General features: G+C 51.5%; 5 protein-coding genes and 1 non-coding gene across 6 annotated transcripts; 2 read left to right on the top strand and 4 right to left on the bottom strand.

Moving 5' to 3' along the window:
- Positions 1-286: 286 nt before the first annotated feature.
- Positions 287-4,758, bottom strand: COCSADRAFT_97966 (uncharacterized protein; the record flags this gene model as incomplete). The annotated part of the gene is made up of 3 exons (XM_007705276.1): positions 287-789; positions 857-4,345; positions 4,401-4,758. The coding sequence occupies 3 exons, from the start codon at positions 4,756-4,758 to the stop codon at positions 287-289; spliced, it is 4,350 nt and encodes a 1,449-aa protein (XP_007703466.1).
- A 281-nt stretch (positions 4,759-5,039) lies between these two features.
- Positions 5,040-5,780, top strand: COCSADRAFT_163530 (uncharacterized protein; the record flags this gene model as incomplete). The annotated part of the gene is made up of 4 exons (XM_007705275.1): positions 5,040-5,111; positions 5,170-5,186; positions 5,242-5,447; positions 5,497-5,780. The coding sequence occupies 4 exons, from the start codon at positions 5,040-5,042 to the stop codon at positions 5,778-5,780; spliced, it is 579 nt and encodes a 192-aa protein (XP_007703465.1).
- Positions 5,781-5,896: 116 nt separating this feature from the next.
- On the bottom strand, positions 5,897-7,520 carry COCSADRAFT_163529 (uncharacterized protein; the record flags this gene model as incomplete). Its single annotated transcript, XM_007705274.1, has 2 exons — positions 5,897-7,381; positions 7,437-7,520. The coding sequence occupies 2 exons, from the start codon at positions 7,518-7,520 to the stop codon at positions 5,897-5,899; spliced, it is 1,569 nt and encodes a 522-aa protein (XP_007703464.1).
- Positions 7,521-7,738: 218 nt separating this feature from the next.
- Positions 7,739-7,810, top strand: COCSADRAFT_t71. The gene has a single exon. It is a non-coding gene; the product is annotated as a tRNA-Arg (tRNA).
- A 301-nt stretch (positions 7,811-8,111) lies between these two features.
- COCSADRAFT_39846 (uncharacterized protein) lies at positions 8,112-15,903 on the bottom strand. The gene is made up of 3 exons (XM_007704930.1): positions 15,681-15,903; positions 8,883-15,613; positions 8,112-8,817 (listed from the first exon to the last, which is right to left on the bottom strand). The coding sequence occupies exons 1-3, from the start codon at positions 15,805-15,807 to the stop codon at positions 8,428-8,430; spliced, it is 7,248 nt and encodes a 2,415-aa protein (XP_007703120.1). The 5' UTR covers positions 15,808-15,903; the 3' UTR covers positions 8,112-8,427.
- A 175-nt stretch (positions 15,904-16,078) lies between these two features.
- COCSADRAFT_39845 (uncharacterized protein) lies at positions 16,079-18,495 on the bottom strand. The gene is made up of 4 exons (XM_007704929.1): positions 18,250-18,495; positions 18,124-18,197; positions 17,033-18,058; positions 16,079-16,982 (listed from the first exon to the last, which is right to left on the bottom strand). The coding sequence occupies exons 1-4, from the start codon at positions 18,278-18,280 to the stop codon at positions 16,221-16,223; spliced, it is 1,893 nt and encodes a 630-aa protein (XP_007703119.1). The 5' UTR covers positions 18,281-18,495; the 3' UTR covers positions 16,079-16,220.
- Positions 18,496-19,040: the final 545 nt, after the last annotated feature.

The following is a 19,040-nucleotide window of genomic DNA, read 5'->3' as shown; positions in this document are numbered from 1 at the left end:
AATGATAGACAACATTGAATTTATGATCTTGGTATCTCTCTTTTCAAACTTTCCGGATTTCACATCTATAGTCCCTTCTGATAAAATATGAGGAAAAAGAAGATCGCAATGAAAAAATTAACACATTATTACGCCATACAGATGCAAAGAACACATCGGTTCTCCAAGTTCGTACGTTTTCTTGTCAATTGAGGGGAAAAAAAAGGGAAAAACACAAAGAATCATCTCGACCCCGCAAAATGCAACGCGATAAAACTACACCTCTCCCCTCATGGATAAAATCTTACTATTCCTCCTCATCTTCGCCCCCGAAATCCTCCGCAACTTCTGTAGGAATAAGCACGTTCTCCGGCCTATCATCGTCTTCCTCGTCATCCACCGGATGGCTTGCGCCATTCACGCCCGCCTCACCCATCTGCACCTCCGGCGCCGTACTCGGCATAACGCCGCCATTTGCCTTGATAGCTTCGACCTTTGCTTTCGTCATTTCATACACGTACTTACCCAGGTGCTCTACATCCTGCATCTGGGCTTCACCAGGGATGGTAGTAGCTGCCGAGTCGACGGGACGCTGCGTCTCGCCGAACATCTCGTCGGTGACGAGTTCGAGTTTGTCAGGGCGCTGGAGGAGGATGTCGAAGGCGGGTTTGAGCTCGAAGACGGATTCGAAGACGGAGCGGCGGCCGAGGATGTAGAGGCCTAGGCGTGCGCGGGAGAGCGCGACAGTGAGACGTCGGATGGAGCGGAGGTAGCCTATTGAGCGGGTGCGGACAAGGGAGAGGATGATGTCTGTTTCGAAGAGCACATCTTAGTAATGCTCCTGATAAGTTTAGAGAAAAGAGGAGTAAGAACTTACAGTCATTTTGCTCGCCCTGGTATTTGTCCACCGTAGCTACTATCCTTGGGCGCCCGAACAGTGGGTTGTTCTTACACTTGTGGCCAAGGACATCGTTGATCAAGCTCTTCTGGCCAGCATATGTGGTGAGAATCGATATCTTGTTTGCGGGGTACCCAAGCAGTCGCATGTACATGTACAAAGCGACCGCATACTCGGCTTCGCCCAAGTTGATCATCCAGTGCGGTGTGGGCTGTTCTTCTCCTTTACCCTTGTAGTCTTGCACATCGATGAATTGGTACTCGTGCTTGAAGCCTGGGTTCGCGATTTGGAACTCAGGATTGGAGATGACAGAAGGCAGATTAGAGAGCGAAGGATAACGCCATTTGTAGAGCTCAGCGATGGATGCACGGGCACGACCTTGCTGGTCGAGCATGATGGTTGGTACGCCCAAGCGGACAAGCCGTTGGAAAAGCGACTGTTCCAGGTTGGCGTATTGACGAAATGCAAGATTTTGAATGACGGGAGAGTTTTGGAGATGATCACCACAGAGGACTATACGTTGCAATGGAAGTTCACCATTCTGTGGGTTTTGCAATGCGAGTGGGATGAAGTTCTCAATCTCAGTGATTTGAGCAGCTTCTTCCATGATGACATTGTCATAGTGGAACCCTAGCGATGCGATTTCTTGTCTTCGCATAGCAGCGTGTGTCGATGTCATTGCGATGATGCGGGCTTCCTTGACGAGCAGGTAGTTCGCCTTGTCTCGTGGATTGCGCAGGAGCTCAAACGGACGAATGTCCTCGAGCTCTGCAAAGATCTTCTGGACATGGCGATAGCAGCCCTGTGCAATATCAAGGATCTGTTGACGGTCTACTGCAGGAGGGAAGAGAGGTTGTGGTGCATTTGAGAAGTAATCTTTGAATGGGAACTCAGTGATTATCTGCTCAACACTCGTCTCTCCCGATGTGACACTATCCCAGTACTGCGTCCACGCTGGTTTCACATAGACAAGATTGAAGTAATCTGCAGTCTCGCATGAGCTACCATGGGCACCCGGTGCACCAAAGTTTTTAGCGAGACGGTCAACTTCGGATAGATAGTACTGTCCTCTCTCAAGGAACGACTCCACTCGTCCGTGCTTGCTGTAGCTTGCATCCGTCTCGAGGTCCTCTTCACCATGACCCAACCGCAATAGGTGACGCTCGTCAATATCAAGCGCCACAATCTTCTGGAACAGCTGATTAAGCGCCTGGTTGCTGTGCGCAACAAGCAAGGTCCGCTGATCCGGGAAGTTGTGATATAGATTGGATATAATTTGGGTCGCGACATCCGTCTTGCCGGTGCCTGGTGGTCCGAGCACCACTGTTAGTCCCGGCTGAGTTCCCGAAGTGATAGCATCAACTTGGGCAGGTGTAAATCGGACTTTGTTCAGCTTTGGCGCATCTGCAGGATATGGACCCATGTTTGGTGGCTTGTACGAGGATACGCGAACCGATTCCTGCACAGGTTGTGCAACCTCAGCCTGGTCCCGACGCCGCTTTTTTGACGCTCGTGGTGGTGCAACCTCTGGTTCCGCTGCAATAGGGAACTCTAAAAGGTATGGAGGCTCGACGGGTGCATGCGCTTCCTCGTTGGGTTCAACAGTTTTGCCGGGAAATGACTGAACCAGGTGCTCCCAATTCAAAAGGGTATCGCGGAAGTCTATTTTATTTAGCCGATTAGGGAGTCGCTTGTAGGTTGCAGATGCAGGATCCCCGTAGCCCAAAAAGACCTCCTGTAGCCAGGATGGCGCTGGGATGTCCGAGAGAGTCAGGCGCTTGATGGACTCTAGGATCGGCAAGAAGTTGTTTTCACGTCCTTTTCGGCGAACAATAAGATTGATTTGCTCGTAGACGTTGGGCGCTCCTTTGGCGGTTTGTTCCATATCAGCATGGTACTGCTTCGCGTCGATGTTGACAAGGAGCCGTCGTTGCCGTACCCTTGGTCCAAAGCCATCATCACGGGCTTGTTCTCTTAGTGGTCGTCCCTTGTCGTCCAGAACTTGAACCACCTGGGCACATCTCATCCGACGCAGACCAATCTCTTCCCCACTGCTGACATCCCCATGGTGACCGTTTCGCATGGGTACGTCGTCTTTTCCCTCAACGGCAAGGAGAAAGACTACATCATCTGGCCGGAGCTGTTCCCAGTCCCGCCGTACTGGATGCTGAAGCCGACTGACGTCGAGTATGATTTCTGCTCGAACATAAGCGGGGTGCTCTTCTCCAACTTTTGATGGTGCTACATCAACAATGGCAGGCTTCATGATGGGCAGTGACATTTTTGATACACCGGTGAACTTGGTGTTGATGCCTCTGCCTTTTGGTTTGACGCGTTTTACGACGTCCTCCATGTCTTTGCGAATACCGTAAAACGACTCAGCCCGATACAAGATAAATGATCTCCACAAGAAGTCACCCATGGTCAGGTACTGGAGGTTCAGCTTTGGAATTGCAAGCGGTCGTGAGCCGTCGTAGGATTCGTTTCGCAAAAATGTAGTTTCGTAAAGAATCTTTTCTGTTGGTAGTACTGGCATACCACGGACTGTGTCTTTGAAAGTCGGGCGTTGCTCGACGAGCATGATTAGGGTCTCCATGTAGAAAGCACGATCCCGCACCAAGTATGTTGTGGCAGGATACTCTGTTCGTAGACTCATGAGCGAACAAAGTTCAACAAGCTCTTCATCACTCAATGTGCGCAAGTGGCCATCCAGCTCTTCCCTGTTTCCAATACTCTTGTAGTTTGCCAGTGCCATAAGTTGGAGTTTTTCTTGGAATGCAGCGTAGCCCGTCCGTTGTAACTTGGACAAAAGGTCATAGTGCTGCTGGTCATACTCGAGCTTCGACAATTGTCTGCCAGTCTGGTCCTCGATGGAGAAGTTGGTGAAGTGGCTGAGCAGGTCAAACAGATCGCGGAACAGGCCGTTGTCCTCGTCGGCGTACATGGGCGACAAACGGATAGCCGAGAGCATGTTGAGGTCCTTGAGTAGAGTGTTGACATATCTCCTTGTAGGCAGCTGACTCTGTAGGTCTATTAGCAGCTCCATGAAGCGCTCACAGTAGGCCATATTGTCCCTCATGTCTTGGATATTGCTACTGTTATATAACTGGTCGATGAAGTCCAGAAGGAGCGTGTAGAGCCACGAACGCTCGAAGCGCAGGCGAGCCTGTAGTGCATCGTCTCCAGCATCGAAGCGTTTAGACGCAGCTCTCCAAGCCTTGCGCAGCATACTGTGCTGCTCAAAGTACTGCTCACGCACAGCATCTGAATGCAGGTTCTGCCATATGGATATGCCGACCAGAGGGGCGCACTCTTTTCGCACCAGGCCGCTGTCAAGTGACTGGAAGGCGCCGATGACAAAGGATATGAGCTGTGTGCGGATCTTGCTTGGCTGCGAGGGGTCGACGGTCATGGACAAGATGCGACGGAAGAAGGATGAGAATTCGGCGGGTTTGGTTGAGAAGTGTTCTGTTCAGTGTCAGCGCAGTCCCTTTAAGTAGCTAGCAACAACGGCGCAACGTACCCCAAGACGACAGGTTCTCCCTCCTCTTAACATTTAACATGAGGGCCAGCAGCAGATGGTGGTAGTTTGATGCATCTTCTGTAAATCCAGGCCACAAATAGCGCTCCAACAGCTGCAGATTCTCGAGGATCAAGAGCGACGAGTATGCAAAGTCGGCGCTCTCCAGCTGGTCCCAGAGCTCCTTCTTGACAACTTCAGGGCGCACTTTGGGCGTCTTTTTCGCGGCCAGCCAATTCTTCCTCGCAACTTGCGCGAAGTGGTTCTCGCCGTGCAGGTCGGCGACAGTTGGGCGGGCATGTAGGCTGGCCAGGTCGGGCGCATGCGCAGCGGACGCGCCTGGGGAGGTGGTGGAAGACATGGAGTCGCCCGTCGGGGTAACGTCGTCCATGTGGTCTGGCTTCATGGCCATGGTCGCGATGCAGAGAGGGTGTCGGCGCAAGTGAAGGGGCGCGCGCGCATTGTCGACGCACGAGGTTTGGCGAATGGCGTAGTGACGCGCCAAGAAGTAAAGTTTCTGGAGTGGATGGCGTTGCGGAAGCTCCAACGACTACCGGCCCGCAGTGCCAAGCCTTACATCCAACCTCACTCGCCCAGCCCGCAGCAAGCACGCCCTCGGCCGCAGTGCATATCAACACCACAATGACCAACGCAGACGAGGCAGTCAGGCACCAGGCTGTCGTGCCGGACAAGCTCCCCACCGGAGAGTACCCTGTGAGTCAATTGCGCCCTCGGCTGTCCTGCAATGGCTCGCACCAACTAACGCCGACAGCTCATCGACAATGACCCGTACGCCTTTATTATCTTCTGCTGCCACATGCTATGACTAACCTCTGCAAAAAAGACACTTTAGCCGCGTAATGCGGTACACCCGCCCCTCCGACTGGGCCTACGGTGCCGCCCTCGGAAGTTTGAGCCCTGGTTTGATGCTTTACTGGGAGAAGGTGTCGCCCTCCATGGTCGGCAAGGGTGGTTTCGCCCCCGTCATGCGATTGACCGGCGCTGTTGGAGTGGCTGGATGCTTCATGTTCGCCTACTCGAGGTCATGCAGTACGTCATACACGGGCAGGGAGGCAGACCACATGCTAACACACAGCAGTGCGTTTCTACGGTGCGCGTGAGAACCGCCGCGAGGTGGAGATGGACATGCGCGAAATGGTCGACAAGGTCAAGAAGGGCGAGCCGCTGTATGGAAAGTCGGAAATGAGCGAGTACATGCAGGGAGTCGCCCACCGAAACTCGCGCTATGCCGCCACATTTGGTCACGTTATCCCATGGCCAAACCTTGTCAACCACCCCTACCACGGTGTTGACACTGCAAAGTACTACCGACAGGCTGAGTTGGAACTTGAGCAGGAGAGGCTCGCCCGCGAAGGTCGGTAGAGCCAGAGAGGCTGTAACAGACAAAGCGTAGTTTTTTGAGTCACAGTGGCTGTAAATAAGTTCAAACAAGCCAAGTGAGCATGTATCAACATGTGTTTCTTGTTTTCATTCCATCCCTAGTTTATAGAGAGTCCCTCCAAGACCTTGCTCTGTCCAAACTCGGCCATTTTGAATTTACTAATCCAGTCGTCCCGAGCAATGTACGCACCACAGATCCTTCTCTTCCCAGTGAAGCTGCTCCGTCCATGTAGCACTCTCCAGTTATCGAAGATTAGTACCCGTCCTGACTTCAATTGCTCCCAGTACTCGTTCTCTTTCTTCTTCAGCAATGTATCAAACTTCCTTGCAGCATCGTACCACGTTTCCACCTGGTCGATGGGGAGCTCAATCGACGCGCGATCAGAAGAGTTCCAGCGCACGCGCAGGAGATCTCCCGTTGCAATATCGTGTTCCAGCACGGGGAAGCCGCGGTATGGCTGAATCGATATGCCATCGTTCCCTGACGCATGTCCATGAACATTTACCGTGGCGAGAATCCCGTACGCCTGCTTGTCCGTTTTGAGAAGTTCTTCAGCAACCTTGAACCCGTCGACAAGCAAACTAGCTCCCCCCTCCCCATCCGTATGCGACAGCAAATGGAACGCCTGCAGTCCCGCTGGATCAGAAAAGTAAGTCGTATCCGTATGCGCCTCCAGCGCAATATTCGTATACGCCGTATCCTTACTCGCCAAATCAGCCGTAAAGTCGTAGAACCCACCATAATGCGTCTCGCGTATAAACGCAATCTTCTCCAACAACGCCTTCGTATCCTGCGGATCCTCAAACGGCGTCCCATCCACATAGCAAAACCCATATTCACGTAGATGCTTCAGCAATCCCGCCATCTCCCCGCTCATAACACCCTTGTAGTCCACTATCGGCGGCTCCGCCGCAACCCCCTTATCCCACAGAGAAAGCGGCACAAGCCCCAACCGCTGCACCACCTTCGCCGCCTCCGTCTTAAGCGTCTGGCGCAGCAGCGAAAAAGGATAAGAACTCTCATGTCCATCCTCCCACGTAACTTTCAACCTCCTCCCCCCATCCCCCTCCTCCTCCCCCTCAATCTCATACTTCTCCATCCCAATCCCCGCCGGAATCCCAAACGAATCCACCAACCGCTGTCGCGTATCCCCATGCATACAAGTCCCACACTGACAATTGTCCCTCAACCACACATTCGGGATCCGCTTATCACCCACCCACACGCTCCCGTCACGCATGTCCACTCGATCTCGTCGCACAGGAGGCGCCATGACGCTGACACGCACGTTGTACGGTCCTTGCAGTCTATGGTGCAGCCCGCGCTGCCGCGCCTGCAGCTCATTGAGTTCGAATTGTGCCTGCCGCAGGAACTGCGACATGCTGGTTGCGCGGATGGGATCGGCTTTTCCCAGGTGGAAAGAACGGGATCTGGAGGAAAGTTGGCTGGTGTATGGGACGGGGCTTATATTTGTGCTTTTTGGTTCTCTTGGGATGGCAGTAGGTTCCTTGGTATTAGCTTTTGAGAGTTCGGCTTTGCGGTCATTTTTGGAGTCTTTTGGGTGTTTGGGGCTAGAGGTTGTCTAGGAAGTCTGTTAGTATTGTGGTGAATTGGATAAGACACGTGATCGTATTTACTTGAGAATATGGTCTAAGTTGCGATACATGTCTCGTGGCATTGGCAGTGTTTGGTGTACATCGCGATGCTCGCGCCCCCAACATGATGGGCAATTGGGGTGTCGAGGTGCTGTGCAGGATGTGGAAACAAGGGTAGCCCCAAGTTTTGAGCGACAGGTGGTTGTGGACCGAGGGAAAGATTGGTCGTATACTGGTGCGGAGTCACCAGTTCGGGTATCGGTTACTTTGCTCTCCACCTGACAGTTTGCGTAGATTGATATAAATAACATAATCCAGAAAAATCTCATCTTCTGGAGATCAAAGGCACCATGGCCTAATGGTAAGGCGTTGCTTTCCGGTGGCAAAGATTGTGGGTTCGAGTCCCACTGGTGTCGTCTTTTTGCCTTTCGCTTTTTTGATCTTCCGATCAAACTGTGCCTCTTCCTTTGTTCTCGCTTTTCTTCTTCTAAGCGAGTTAGGTTTTTTGGTTGTGGAGTGAGAATGCAGCTACTAGGCCCCCCACCCCCACCTTTTGGAAACCGTAGATCATCAGTCAAGAACAATACGTATAGGGAGGTTTCCAGGTATGACCCTAGAACTATTATAGCGCGATACAATACAAAGATACGAGAAAACTCGGTAGATATACAATCATCGGCATTGTTAAGATAATCGCGGCGACCTCCTGGTGAATAATGGCACAAAAGAGTATTTGCTCTATATTTTGAATACGAAAAATTGACAAGCAAAATCCAACCAAGTCGCTACAGTCATGCTGCATGTTTGTCAAAGGATATGATTAAAAGTACACGAGACACGAAGATTGCTGTGTCCTTTTCTCTCTCAGCTAAGCATGTATCCAAGAAACCAAAATAACAACTCCCGTGCTATGCTACCACTATGACAAACAACCTCCCCCCGCCTCACAATCATTAAACGTAATGGTAAAAGTCTGAAACGCATGATATCCACCTTTACATGCCCAGTGCACAGATACACAGCCCGCACATGACTACCAGAAACTACACCAGCCGATGTAATGCTGACATAGATTCTCCAAGTTGGTTGCTTCCTTGATGAGTCGATCGACCTGCATCTCTGTCTTCAATTCCTCGCCTTTGCCGAAATCACGGCCGGTTAGCTTCTCCTTGACGCGGCTCAGTACTTGCAAGGCACGCGCATTCTGTACTTCCTTGGCATCGGCTTCGTTGTTTTGGGGCGGAGCAACAGAGGAGCGGTGGCGGGGGCGACCGACAATGCTGGACATTTGGTGTGGGTCGGTGGTTGCGGCGGCGGTGTCAGCACCCATGATGGATTGGCGACGTTCAGACGGGTAGTTGGGCTCTATAGGCGACGCATCGCGGTGGTTCAGGCGCCAGGTCAAGAGTGGATCATGTATGAACTGTGATTGATTATGTTAGTATCATTCCGTTTCTTCATTTTCGATTTCGTAAACAAACGACTTACAGCTTCAAGAACCGCCATGACACTCTCCTTGTTGCTTCGTAATACCCGCATGACATGCTCACAAGTGGTTCGGTAGCTACCCTCAATATTGCTCACTTCCATGGCGTATGTCAACATACGCGTAAGACGGAACGGCACGCGCTCAGGATACTTCTCACGGTGCATGGCCACCTCAAAACAGTCTCCGAAATCGATGTGGATAATCTTGCCGGTAACTCGGTCCAACATTAAGTTACTTGGGTGGCGATCTCCCAGGCCGAGAATGTATCCGACCATAGACATGACAGCAAGCGAACGCGTGTAGTTGGTGCGGCGATCAAGCCAGGCTTCCGAAGATTTAGACTTGAGCCAGAGGACGCGGTACAGATCTTGACCCGTCGTATTATCGAGGGCGTAACCGAACACTTCCACTTTTTGCATAAGAGTGAGGCAATCGTAGTCAGGCGCCATCTGTAACATGATACGGTGTTCAATGTTAAGCAGAATCTTCCGACTGTCTCGATACTCTCGGATGAGCACGTGCAGCGTGTCACTATTAGGGACGAAACCAAGCAAACCAGACTGCGTACTAAGCGGAACGGCAGCATATCGTTGAATGTTAAGGTGACGCTTGCGTGACTCCACATCGTTGGAGAGCAGTGTGTTACAGAGACCAAAGAGTTGCATGACACGTTCATCCTGGCGAATGTCTTCGTGTCCTTTGAGAATGTGGGTATGTGCTTTGCCGTCGCTGCCACGCATTTCCAGTTTCCTAGGTCGCTGTTTGGACTGGATAACAGTTGCGACTGGATCAAAGGAGATAATTCGAATAACAGGCTTACCAACCTGGTAGGTTCCAGGAACCGCGAGCTCAAGATCGTGTGCTTCCTTGAGTTTGGGTGAGACATACTGTAACTCAAGTGTCATCAAGGAAGGTAGTTGTCGCGCAATCTTGCGGAACACCTGGTAGTAGAGATCCCACGCCTGATTAAGATCGCCTATTTCACCGGAGGTCCTGAACGTGTTGCACCAGTCACGCGCCTCCTGAAGTTCACGACCAAAAGACTGGATGAACGAGATTTCGCGGAGTGTTTCAGGGCCGTTATCGAGCATTGCGTGAAGGGGTGCCAGTGTGGCGAACATGCCATCTATGTTGTGATCGCCAAAGTACAATCGACTGGCCTCCTCAAGACCCTCATGCCATTGTTCATGCCACAGGACAGCGATGCGAATCAGCTCATGACTGACAAGATCGGCTTGCTCAACCAGCCGTGGCGAGTGTTCGCGCATAGCCTCCATAAGTTCCTTTGCAGATCGCTGACGTCGTGAGACATCGGACTTCATAGACACAGTCAATGGGAAAACCAAGGCTTGAGGATGTGCTTTTCCGACCTCGATGAGCAGTTGATGTATGGATTGCCGGACGACAGCGTTGGGCTGATTGATTCGAGCAAGCAGTTGCGGGATGACCTCAAGCCAAGTATCGATTGGAACAGACTTTGTGCCCTCAGTGATGGTACGGTTGACTCCCTCTCTACCACCATAGCTGAACCACAGGGTAAGCAGCCTCAACGTGTCTTGCAGCGAACTGGTTGATGACAGTGCAATGGATTTGAAGAAGCCTTGGATAGCCGGGATGACATGATCGTGAATAATGTTATGAGGCACGTCGGTAGCTTCCCGATCAGACTTGGATGTGATGGAGTTGATGACTTCAAAGTTGGCAAGTGCCCATGCATGCCACGCCTTGTACCAGTCTTTGTTGTAGCGTGTAGCAGCAGCGTAGGCGGCGAGAATCTCATGCACAAACTCGTGGTCCCATTCGCCGTCGTTGAGTTCTTGTTGCCAGTCGCCCTGCTTCAGATAGCATTTGGCCAGCAAACGGTGGCATTCGGCGAGGTCCGTAGGCGAGGTGCTAGTGACTGATCCGTTCATCAGACTCGACCCATGCATACCATTGACCCCATTATGACCATTGGTGGCAGCAAAGGGGTTCACGTTACTGAACATGTGCTGACCATTAGACATACCGTTCATGCCATTCTGTGCCATCATGGGGTTCACTGCGGCCCGGCTCCTCATGGCAAGGTCCTCGGAAAGTCGCGTAGTGAAGTCCTTCATGCTATCGAGTGCTTCTTGCTTGTGATTTTGGTCGGCCCACATGTACTTGTATGTAGTATAGGCTACGGGATGCGAGATCTCGTGAGCATTGTTCCGCACAAACTCAACCACGGTGCTATCACCAGTACTCTCGATATCAAGTAACTTCTGGAGAGCCTTATTTGCGAGGTTCATCCTGTTGCTCTTCCTGCACAGATTGGTGTATTTGATCCACATGTCGGTGCCTTCTTGTGGTGAGATAACAAGCTGGCGCACTTTGATCATACGTTGCCAGACTTCTGGATTTGGTTGCAATCCCCTAAGTCGCTTCATCCAGGTCTTGCGCATACTCTTCTGCTTTTCGAGGTTGCCCTCGTTCTGCTTGTATTGCATAATTTCCTCAAGCTCTGCAAGCATCTGCACACGAATCATTGGCAAGTAAGCCCGCTGGTATGACTCTCCCAGAAGCGAGCTGAGCTCCGTGTCCAGACCCTTTCGAGCCTTTGCAATTTCATCGACGGCGATTTCGAATCGGTTGTTGTGGATATTGAGAATAGAAGCAAAGAACGCGCGGTCAGGCGACTGCTCCTTCATGACACCAAGGTAGTTGTCCATGTCCGCAAATTTGCCCAGACCCCACGCAGCCGTCGCAGCGAGCGGTGCTATCGCCTTGCGGTACTCCTGTGAAGCATTGGCCCACTTCTCCTTGGACAGACTAGAAAGAAGATCCCACTCGCCCAGAGCGTGCAAGCATCGCATCTTGCCCATAGTCACATCGAAAGAGTCGGGCTCTTCAAGTTCACGTCTCTGGTAGGCAGCAAGTGCCTCATCCCATTTCTGCAATTTCTCGAACCAAGTCTCCTTGAGCTCGACATCGTGGTAATTCTGTGCCTTACGTAAAATACCAAAGGCTGCGTCGGTCTGCTGGAGTTGGTTGTTGATGCTAATAAGGGCTTCCACAGCGCTGGAATTCTGCTCCGCGTTGAATTCGAGCTCCTTATAGTGCAGTGCTTTGGCAAAAGCATGACATTTTCCAGCATACATACCAAGTATCCTAACATCGATTGGTAGTGCTTTATCGTCGTGCTCCATAAACTCTGCCAAGTTAAGCAAAACCTGAAGTATCTCAGGTGGGATGTTTGGTGATGTGAGTGCGGTTTCGATGGACCGAACAAGTTCTTCCTGATATTGATCGTACAATTCTGTCCAACATGAGACGAAAGCCGAGTTGAATAGTGTCCTGGCAATGGGGTTGTACACGCTTCCGAGTGGTGTACAAGCGCGTAGTGCTTGCTGAGGCGACTCTCTGAGGAGCTCGACACTGAATCTCCGCATCCATTCAATCCAATCCTCTTTGGTGGTCTTATTGGAGGCTTCCCAAGCTTGCTTCAAGTGCTGTTGGTTGACCGCCAACTTCTTGGTAAGGATCTCAGCGGGGTTCAGATCTTCATCATCCTCGCCATATCGCTCGTCTGGGCTAAGATCCTGCGGTAGGGGTTCGCCCTTCTGCAGCTTCGATACGATACGGGCATAGTTCTCATGAGGTACCTTGTGCGCAACCAAGATTTTGCTGACTGTTGGCACAAAATGAATGTAGTCTGGACCGAGCTGGAAGATCAGGGCGCACAGTGTCTCGAGAGCCGTTTGCTTCAGGGTGGGCTCACTGCCAGCGAGTACTCGGCAAATAGGATGTATGATGCGGGCTGCGAACTCAGAAACGTTGACCTGCTTGGAAAGTCGACCCAATGTTTCAATTGCGTGCCTTCGGATCTGAACAGGCTGTCCAGGCTTATCGAACATCTTGACCATGACTGGGATAATGAGATGCATGTACTCTTCGGCACTTGAACCAAAGATGAGGAAAGCATGCAGTACTCTTTCTGAAGGTAGGCGCTTGCCGGTTTGATCCGAGTCGAGCACACTGAGCATAAGTGGTAGCACATCAGCCAGGTAGACCTTGAACTCGCCCTCCAGCGAGCGGGCAATAGCCTCAATCAGGGACAAGATGGTGGCTTGTAGTTGCGGGCTGCTACTCCAATACTCTTTAATCGTCGAAAGAATGCTGGGCAGGTAGGGACGAATATGCTGGCGCACAATACGGACTAGCTGGCTGAGCTGGTTGAAGTAGCCTTCTGAGCGTCCAGCTGGTGTCGACCTGATAACGTGGAGGAAGCCAGGCACGACCTGGTTGAGGAAAGGAACGCATTTAAGGCCCATAGTTGCGTAAATGTTCATGACTGCCTCTACGATTGCAGTATGATACTGCACTAGGGAGGGATCCTTTAGCAGTCCCATGAGCGTGCTAATGACAATGGTCGGGTAATACTCTTCGTTGGAAGGAGTGATACCCTGCATGATGAGGGAAACGTCCGTGATGGCTTGCGCTTCCAATATGAGATGGGTGTCCGGTGACTGCTCCATGATTTTCTGGTACTCATCTGGATCTAGTGCTCCAAGGGTGCCCATGAGCCGAACGGTTTCCCTTCTAAGTTCACCTTCAGGTTCGATCTTGGCGATGTTCATCAGGATGTTCATAAGCTCCGGGTACTCTCGGTATGGTTCAATCACATATCCAGCGTTTGTGGCCAGTTGTCCAAGCGCCTTCAGGGCAGAGAAGCGTTTGGCGTCCGATGTCTGATCCTGCATAAAATCCAAAATGACAGGCATAAGGTCTTTGATGTATTTGATCATTCCTTCGCCGCCGACGGTGGCAAGGTCACCAATAGCTTTGAGTGTAGTTGAAGCGACCTCGGGATTTGGATCTTTGCATTTTGGAAGCAACACTTCGACAATGGGATCTATCAGTGGCTTGATAAGACTGTCGGCGGCACCCACGAGACTACTAATCAGTTTGGCACTTTCTTCTTTGCTGCGTGGACTGTTGGCGTAATTCACTTCGGTCAGTAGCTGCAGAAGGACTTTGCGAAGTGAAGGAAAGACATAAGCAGGATTGACAGCTGTCAACCGACCGATGATGGACATGGCAGCCTCTCGGATGCCAAATACCTCGTCGTTCAAAGCGAGAAAGAGAGTACGGACATTGTCAGCTTTACCAAGGTGACGGTCGAAGCGGGCGTCCAATGCTACCAGAACGTCCCACCGGATATCTGAGTCAATATCACCTACGCCAACAGTTAGAAGCTTCTCAATGATGTCACCAACCACTTTTGTCGCGTGAGTGCTAGTCTGGTGGACGATGGGATCTTTGACAAAAAGTTGACAGCAGGTCAAGGCAGCACGCTTTCGGATCTCTGGGTTGTCCGCTTCGACATATCGGATAGCAACATCACGAACAAACTCGTTCAAGACGTGCCCTGTGAAGTCAAAACTACCCAACGTGTGCAACGCGAGTGCAATCTCTGCTTCTCGTTGGGCAATGATCTGTGGGTCCTTGTGATCGCGTGTCCATATCTGTGGCGGTTGTGAGACTTGGTAAGGGCTACCCAGCGGTAAAAAGTGTCGGCCAGCAAGAATCTGGCTGAGGAGATCCAGCAGTTTTTCCTGAATCATGGGCCGTGAAGGTGGTACGTAATGAGCCATGTCGACGAGAGCTTGAAAGAGAGAATCGCTCAGCCCGCAAGAGAAGATGGGATCTAGCAAGCGCTCAACAGACTTGGTAAGAGCCTGACCGACCGCCGCGGCAATCATACTGAGACACTGGAATATCGGCGCTTCATTTATGACGTTTTTGTTCCGTGCCTTTGCAATGAGGCCTTCCTGGATGAAACCCAAGATGCCTTCCAAGTACGGCGAGATGGCGACTCCGACGGCGTTTGCAATCTGTCCAATAGCTACAAATGCCTTATCCCTATCGCGATCCTTCCTAATCAGACCTTGGAGGTGGAGCATGCACTGGTGGAGGTACTTTGTCGCAAATTCGGTAGGCGAATAAGCAGCAAGAATAGGGATAATGAGCACCACCTCCCTCCGCACCAGTGCGTCCCGATGCTCCCTGTACTTGAGCACCTGCTCAACCGTCTCCTTGTACTTTTGATCGTTCATGAACATGGCGCTCTTGTCAAGCAGCTCCTTCATTGTGAGCAGCGAACCGTGGATGGCCTCATTGGTGTTGATTGTGAAGCCACGCAGAATTTCGTCATAGACCTTGCCGAACCAAAGTTGTCGCATTTGCGAGTCACGCGGGGATATAATTTCGAAGCAGGCACTGATGGCCTCGGCCGCAGACTCTCTGATGAGGACCTTGGGATCGCGTAGGGCCACCCAAATCACCTCGAAAATCTGTGCGATCCATTGGTACATGAGGGTCGGAGAGTTTTTAGCCAGCTCGCGCAGGATGAGAACAGCAGCGAAGCGCCGATTCTCCAGGCGTTCCAACTGCAGCCACTCGAGAGCACCCTTGACCTCTGCTTCGACAAGCTCTGCTGTAAGGGTGCCACCAGGTTTCGCGAGGCGTCCCAGAGCCTTGGCTGCTACCACCATAGCTGTAATGTCCTGGCCTCGCATCACCGCCCTCAGGTACGAGGCAAACCGCGTCGTCTTCTGGCCTGCATCGTCGCCGCGGAAATCGATGAGGGCGTTTAGCGCGTGAATGCCACCGATGCGTTCGTTCGAGTCGCTGCCGGTGACAATAAGGCCCGAGATTCTGGTGTAGACTTCGTTGTTGAAATTGGTAAAGAGATTGGGCGCGAGTTCTGTGCTACGTCAGTTTTCCGAAGCCTGGGAGGGGTTTTTTTTTTCTGCATCGCGCTGCTGCCTCACCTCGGTGCGCCGACTCGACCGTCTGCCGCAGCGTGTTTGCTGCTCGCTGTCGTGTCTCGTCATTCTTGGAGCGTAGTTCGTGGACTATGCGGTCCAGCGTGGACGAAAGGGGACTCTGCTGCGCCATCCTGTCTGCTTCACCTGAAGCCTCTCGCAGCAAGAGCGTGGATGCTCAATCCATCCATAGAAAGGAATAAGAGACAAGCAAGAGAAGACGCGTGGGTGGAATTGGAGCGCAGTCAAAGTTAACTGCTGTGTCGGCACAGCACGTCGTATGTCACCAAAGCGGACTAGTAAGCTCTGACCCACATCAATCTCGCGCTAGTCCTAAACCTTACACCGGGGAAGCGTTTCGTCATGCAAAGGCCATCAGCAGCGGTGAAATATCAAGTAAATGTTACCATGTACAAGCTTCTCAATTGAATCTAGAACATGCCGCGGCCACCAATAATATTATCCTCGAAAGCACACGTTGTTTTTGCTATGATACATTTCCACTTACCGCCGCCCGCGCATAATCATTATGCCATATGCGTCTCTCTAACCGCCCAGCACGCCCTGCGCGGCCTGCCCAACCAGTCCACCTAACTGCCCAAAGAAGATAGACTTCAGAATGGTTTCACCTTCTCCTACCGCCCACATACCTGCTTCACTTAGCTTCTCACGCCAGATGTGCTTCTCCTCTTTGCTCAGCTCATCCCACCTCCTTGCCGCAGCGTGCTTCTTCAAAACTTCCTCGTCTCCCTCGTGTACTTCTGTGCTAAGGGTACCGTCAGATTCAGCGTCATGGTGAACTACCAGAGCTTTTGGCTCGGGTGGGATGTCTGCTGATGCTGTCTCGTCGGATAAGACATGAGGCAGGTGGATATGCAATAGATCGGCGATGCGTTGCGACGTCTTCACAACTGGCGAGTCTGCATTGTTGAGGACAGCTTGGTGGCGTTTCTCCCGCAGGGTTTCACCAAACGTCTTGTGCTGACCGGCTGCATTTTGTAGACTGGCAGGGAGTATGCCCTTGGTCAGGTTGCCTTCTGGATCCAGGAGTGACTGTATCAGAAGTGCTATTACGGCGATAACCATGGCTGTGACAAGGTACGTCGCCGCTGTAAATAAGTTTCTCGACTGGGCTGTTTGCAGCACATGGCGCGACCCGATATTTTGCAGAGGGAAGGTTTCCACGCTGATGGTATTACCCAGACTGGTACTTGCCAGACGAAGGTACGGGGTTGATGGGCGACCTTTAGGGGACTCTGGCTTGTAGAATGGTGAAAATACGACTTTGGTCATTTGAAAATCGTGGACCTAGTTTTAATTAACACACACAAATGGCGATCACCAGGCTTTCTTCTTACATTGTCGTAACTGTTGCAAGAGTGGAAAGCACTCAATGAGTCTCTCGATGGGCCGTGGTAGTCCATCGTGTAAACCGTCAAGGACATGTCAATCGCCGCTATAGCAATAGCAATCTGATAGGCGCCTTGGTCATCCGCATCAAGGATAGCGACATCCATGTCAGTTGCCGCCTTCACATGCTTCGGCAACGCCTTTCGTAAAGCAATACTGCCTCCATCCTGGTAAAAGTGAAACAACAGCAGCTCAACACCGCTCCTGTTAGGCTTGTTCGCGAGCAGAAGCAGATGCTTTGGCGAAAGCCACCGTACACCTCTTAACTTGCTTCTAGCACCCTTCTCCACGTGGGGTAATGTGTAGACCTTTCGGTGTTCATTCCTGCCTTTTGTCTTTCTTTGTTCAAACTCGTAGCCAATCTCCTGCAAAAAAACTTCCTGATCCGTCACATAGACTACCCGAAATTGCCCTTCCTCTTGTGTAAAGATGTCAAGATCGTTTGCTTCTTGGCCTTTGTGCAGTTTAATGCGTTCTATTACGTCTTGGTTCGTTGGCTTGGTAGATGTTGCGTTGAAGATTACAACCTCGTTCTCGTCACCTGCAAGTCCAGAAGCAATTGCGCCAACCCGCCTATTCAGTGTGTTTGTCGTTGTTCTTTGCGGCGGTGACAATCGGATTATTCGTTGATACCCTTCCTTTTTCGCGCCAACCGATTGCGGGGTTGTAAAAAGTGTCGTCTTGCTGAGAAAGTCTATACTGCCTTCCGCCTTCTCCGCGCCGCTGCTAGTCCCCTTACTCTTAGGAAAGCGTAGCTCAAAAGCGCGCAAGTGTTCGTTCCGCGCAGCCAAGCGGTCTTCCTCGCTACTGTTGTTTCCAGCGAACAGAATTAAGCCATCTTTGGTGGAAAGGTTCTCCAGACAGGTAATCGAGTCATCTTTGCTTGCCTCGATCTCGGCAATGGCCTCTACGGTCGGCGCTCGTGAGCTGAAGTCGAATGCAGTGATTTGGTTCTTGACTCCAGTACGCCCGGCCTAAACAACAACGAGCCGAGATTAGTACATGTATGTAAACGGCTCTATTCGAGCATTGTACGCACCCCTCCGCCGCCGCCCACTACGAGAATCCCGGGCCTATTACTGGCAAATGTGGCCGCGAAGATGGGGTAGCTTGCTGCTGCTGTTAGCGGGGTTGCGCTTAAGGGGCTACGGCAGCGCGAACATACTCTTAGCTTTCGAGACGGTAGGTCGCGACATCGGATTATTCTGATACCGCGCGACGCACGGTAGGTTGTTGCCGTTGTCCAAGCTTCGCGGTCAATCTAAGCAGTGTACAAATATCCACGCGGGGTGAGCCTCTAGGAAATGCGACTCGAGTAATTGTGTGTCGCGTAGAGATGAGGGTTCTTTTCAGGGATGCCAGAAGATCGTTGTGTATAGGGAATAAGGCTGGATCTCTGGTTCTGTCCACGTTGCGCGCAGGAAATCAACAAGCCACCTGCGCAGGCGTCATTGTTCTGGCCAGTTTCATGGTAGTGCCTTGGCTTATCGATAGGGCTGAAACAACCAGGCTCCCCCTCCGAGGGAACAGCGATCCACGCCCATCACTCAGGGATATCCGCATGCAACCTAGCAAATAAAGCAAACATCCAATAATGTGCAACGATTACTACATCTCATTGCATTCCAGACTAAAAAATGCTATCTACGATGACCTTTAGGTCGGGGCAACCTCCTCCTCATACGCATGCTTCTTCGCCATCATCATCATCATTGTCATCCCAAAAAATAGTTCCTCTTGTGGATATCGTCCTCCTCTTTTTCGTAATCATTTGTGCCAACACACGCCGAAATCAACGCCGTCTGACACCAATAGAGTACCACTAGCCAGAAGAAACCTCCGGCTCACACCGTCTTCTGTAAAAATCAAAACGCCAGGATGCTCGCTAATTGGAATCCAAGAAGTCTCCTAGACCTTAACCCGCCTCCCTTCTCTTGACATTAGCAGCCTTTTACC

Source organism: Bipolaris sorokiniana (genome assembly GCF_000338995.1).
Source record: "Bipolaris sorokiniana ND90Pr unplaced genomic scaffold COCSAscaffold_13, whole genome shotgun sequence".
Lineage (NCBI taxonomy): Eukaryota > Fungi > Ascomycota > Dothideomycetes > Pleosporales > Pleosporaceae > Bipolaris > Bipolaris sorokiniana.
The sequence above is the reverse complement of the archived record's forward strand: the minus strand, read 5'-3'. Positions and strand labels throughout refer to the sequence as shown.

Bases quoted from the DNA above. Each gene is read 5' to 3' on its own strand.
- COCSADRAFT_39846 (XM_007704930.1), bottom strand. From the start codon at position 15,807: ATGGCGCAGCAGAGTCCCCTTTCGTCCACGCTGGACCGCATAGTCCAC. The intron at 15,614-15,680 runs GTGAGGCAGCAG...GACGTAGCACAG, and splicing joins GGTCGAGTCGGCGCACCGAG to AACTCGCGCCCAATCTCTTT. The intron at 8,818-8,882 runs GTAAGTCGTTTG...AATCAATCACAG, and splicing joins TCATGGCGGTTCTTGAAGCT to TTCATACATGATCCACTCTT.
- COCSADRAFT_39845 (XM_007704929.1), bottom strand. From the start codon at position 18,280: ATGTCGCGACCTACCGTCTCGAAAGCTAAGA. The intron at 18,059-18,123 runs GTGCGTACAATG...GTTGTTGTTTAG, and splicing joins TAGTGGGCGGCGGCGGAGGG to GCCGGGCGTACTGGAGTCAA. The intron at 16,983-17,032 runs GTAAGAAGAAAG...AATTAAAACTAG, and splicing joins CTTGCAACAGTTACGACAAT to GTCCACGATTTTCAAATGAC.